This window comes from Nematolebias whitei, chromosome 11, assembly GCF_014905685.2.
Source record: "Nematolebias whitei isolate Nwh7 chromosome 11, NemWhi1, whole genome shotgun sequence".
Lineage (NCBI taxonomy): Eukaryota > Metazoa > Chordata > Actinopteri > Cyprinodontiformes > Rivulidae > Nematolebias > Nematolebias whitei.
Genome location: NC_056508.1, coordinates 28,497,528 through 28,499,326, shown reverse-complemented (window position 1 = coordinate 28,499,326; position 1,799 = coordinate 28,497,528). Strand labels below are relative to the sequence as shown.

At 43.9% G+C, this 1,799-nt stretch overlaps 1 protein-coding gene across 1 annotated transcript in view; it reads right to left on the bottom strand.

The window, feature by feature from the left end:
* Window positions 1-427: 427 nt before the first annotated feature.
* Window positions 428-1,799, bottom strand: part of wnt5a (wingless-type MMTV integration site family, member 5a) — a gene marked incomplete in the record, with an annotated part of 9,001 nt that continues 7,629 nt past the window's right edge. Inside the window, 2 exon segments of the mRNA XM_037684831.1 lie at window positions 428-1,044; window positions 1,563-1,799. Coding sequence (XP_037540759.1) covers window positions 586-1,044; window positions 1,563-1,799 — 696 coding nt within the window.

Below are 1,799 nucleotides of genomic sequence, written 5' to 3'. Positions count from 1 at the left end.
TTGCGCAGACCAAAGAATGTCCTTTACAGTACATGCGGTGAGAGGTGGTGAGTAAAGATCGTCACACAAGCATTCTTCTCAACAGAATTTCCAATGTCTTATTAGAACCACCTATGAAAACTCTAAAGCCTCCATCCTGATAAAAAAAGAAAAGAAAAGAATAGAAGGCACGATCCATTTTTTTTTCCCCCAGTTGGTATTTATCAGCACGAGCTGCTTGATAAAATTCAAACCAAAAAAAAAAAAGAACTTTTTTAAAACCATTTTCTAAAGAGTTAGGAGGAAATGGGGGCAGGTTTTGAGCCAGTGTGGGGCAATTGCTAGGTTTAGAAAATTATCTGAGGACAACCGGGTCAGAATTAAAACATACCGATCTTGAAATAAATATTTCACAATATTCTCAGTTTCTACAAACATTTTTGTTGTTTTTTTTTTTTTTTTTTTTTTTTTTCAAAGACATAATTGTTTAACTCTATAAATATAATTTATATAGTTTCTTTCTTCCGTTCGCGCTCCCCCTCTGTTCCACCGCTGAAGAACTCTCACAAGTGAACGCCCATCATCCGCAAGTCGACGCGTCTCTTCTCACTTGCAGACAAATTGGTCTACAATTCTGGTGCAGCGCTTGCACTTGACATAGCAGCACCAGTGGAACTTGCAGTGGCAGCGCTCCACAATCTGGGCCTTGTACTGGTCGTAACCCCTGCCGCAGCACATCAGCTCGCACCCATCCATGCCCTCTGAGGTTTTGTTGCAGAGGCGCCCCACCGTGCCCAGGGAGCCTGTGCTTTGGTTCTTCAAGCAGTAGTCTGGACTGGGTTCGATGTACACCAAATCGTGATTTGTGGGAGGGTTGAACTTGCTGTGCATCTGCACCAGTTTCCCACGTGGGTTGAGTTTCATGGCAGCAGCGCTGTCATATTTCTCCTTGAGTGCGTCTCCCACCTTACGGAAGTCGGCCAACTGCAGCCAGCAGGTCTTGAGGCTGCAGGAGCCAGACACGCCATGGCACTTGCATTGAGCATCTGCAAGGTCTGACACCATCTTAAAGACAAAATGACAAAAGTGGACTTTGAATAAATAAAACACAGGGCAAACATGGTTTTTGTTTCGTTTATTGTGAAACTGCTCAAGTTGCATGCATTTAGCAGATATGATGCTTACACCCTCATAAGGAAGCATTTTTCTTTTGTAAAAAAAAGATCTTGTTTGTCTCCAATCAAACAATAAAAGGCTGTCCACTCATTTGTTCTACTTGAGAACAAATGAGGCCAGGAAGAAAGCACCCTAGACATATATATAGTGTTCTGTTTTCTTGAAGTGGATTCAAGATGTTTGGAAAAGAAATACCCCAGTTCTGTTTCCAACAACTCTATTTCCCCACAGATCAAAGCTACAGAAGAAGTGAGCAAATGGAGCTGCTGGCCAGATGATCAACAGAGATCTGTCTGATGGCCTTGGATCATCTTTCAGTATCTGCCATTCGTTGGTATTTTAGAGTTTGCAGCTTCCATTGTTCTATTAGTTTCTTATCAGATCACAGAAAAAATTGTGTGTCTTACCCTTCTTCCTGCCTCGTTGTTGTGAATGTTCATCAGCAGCCGTGCGCTCTCATATGAGCCTTTTGGATAGCTCTTCTCCCTCTCACTTGCATCCACGAACTCCTTGGAGAACCTGTAGCCATAGTTCAGGTTATCTCCACAGCCACCCCACAGCCAGTCTCTGGGAAGATCTTTGGGGCGAGCCGCACGACTGCACCCACAGCTGGAGAGCTCGCCCTCTTTGCAGGCACGGCTCAC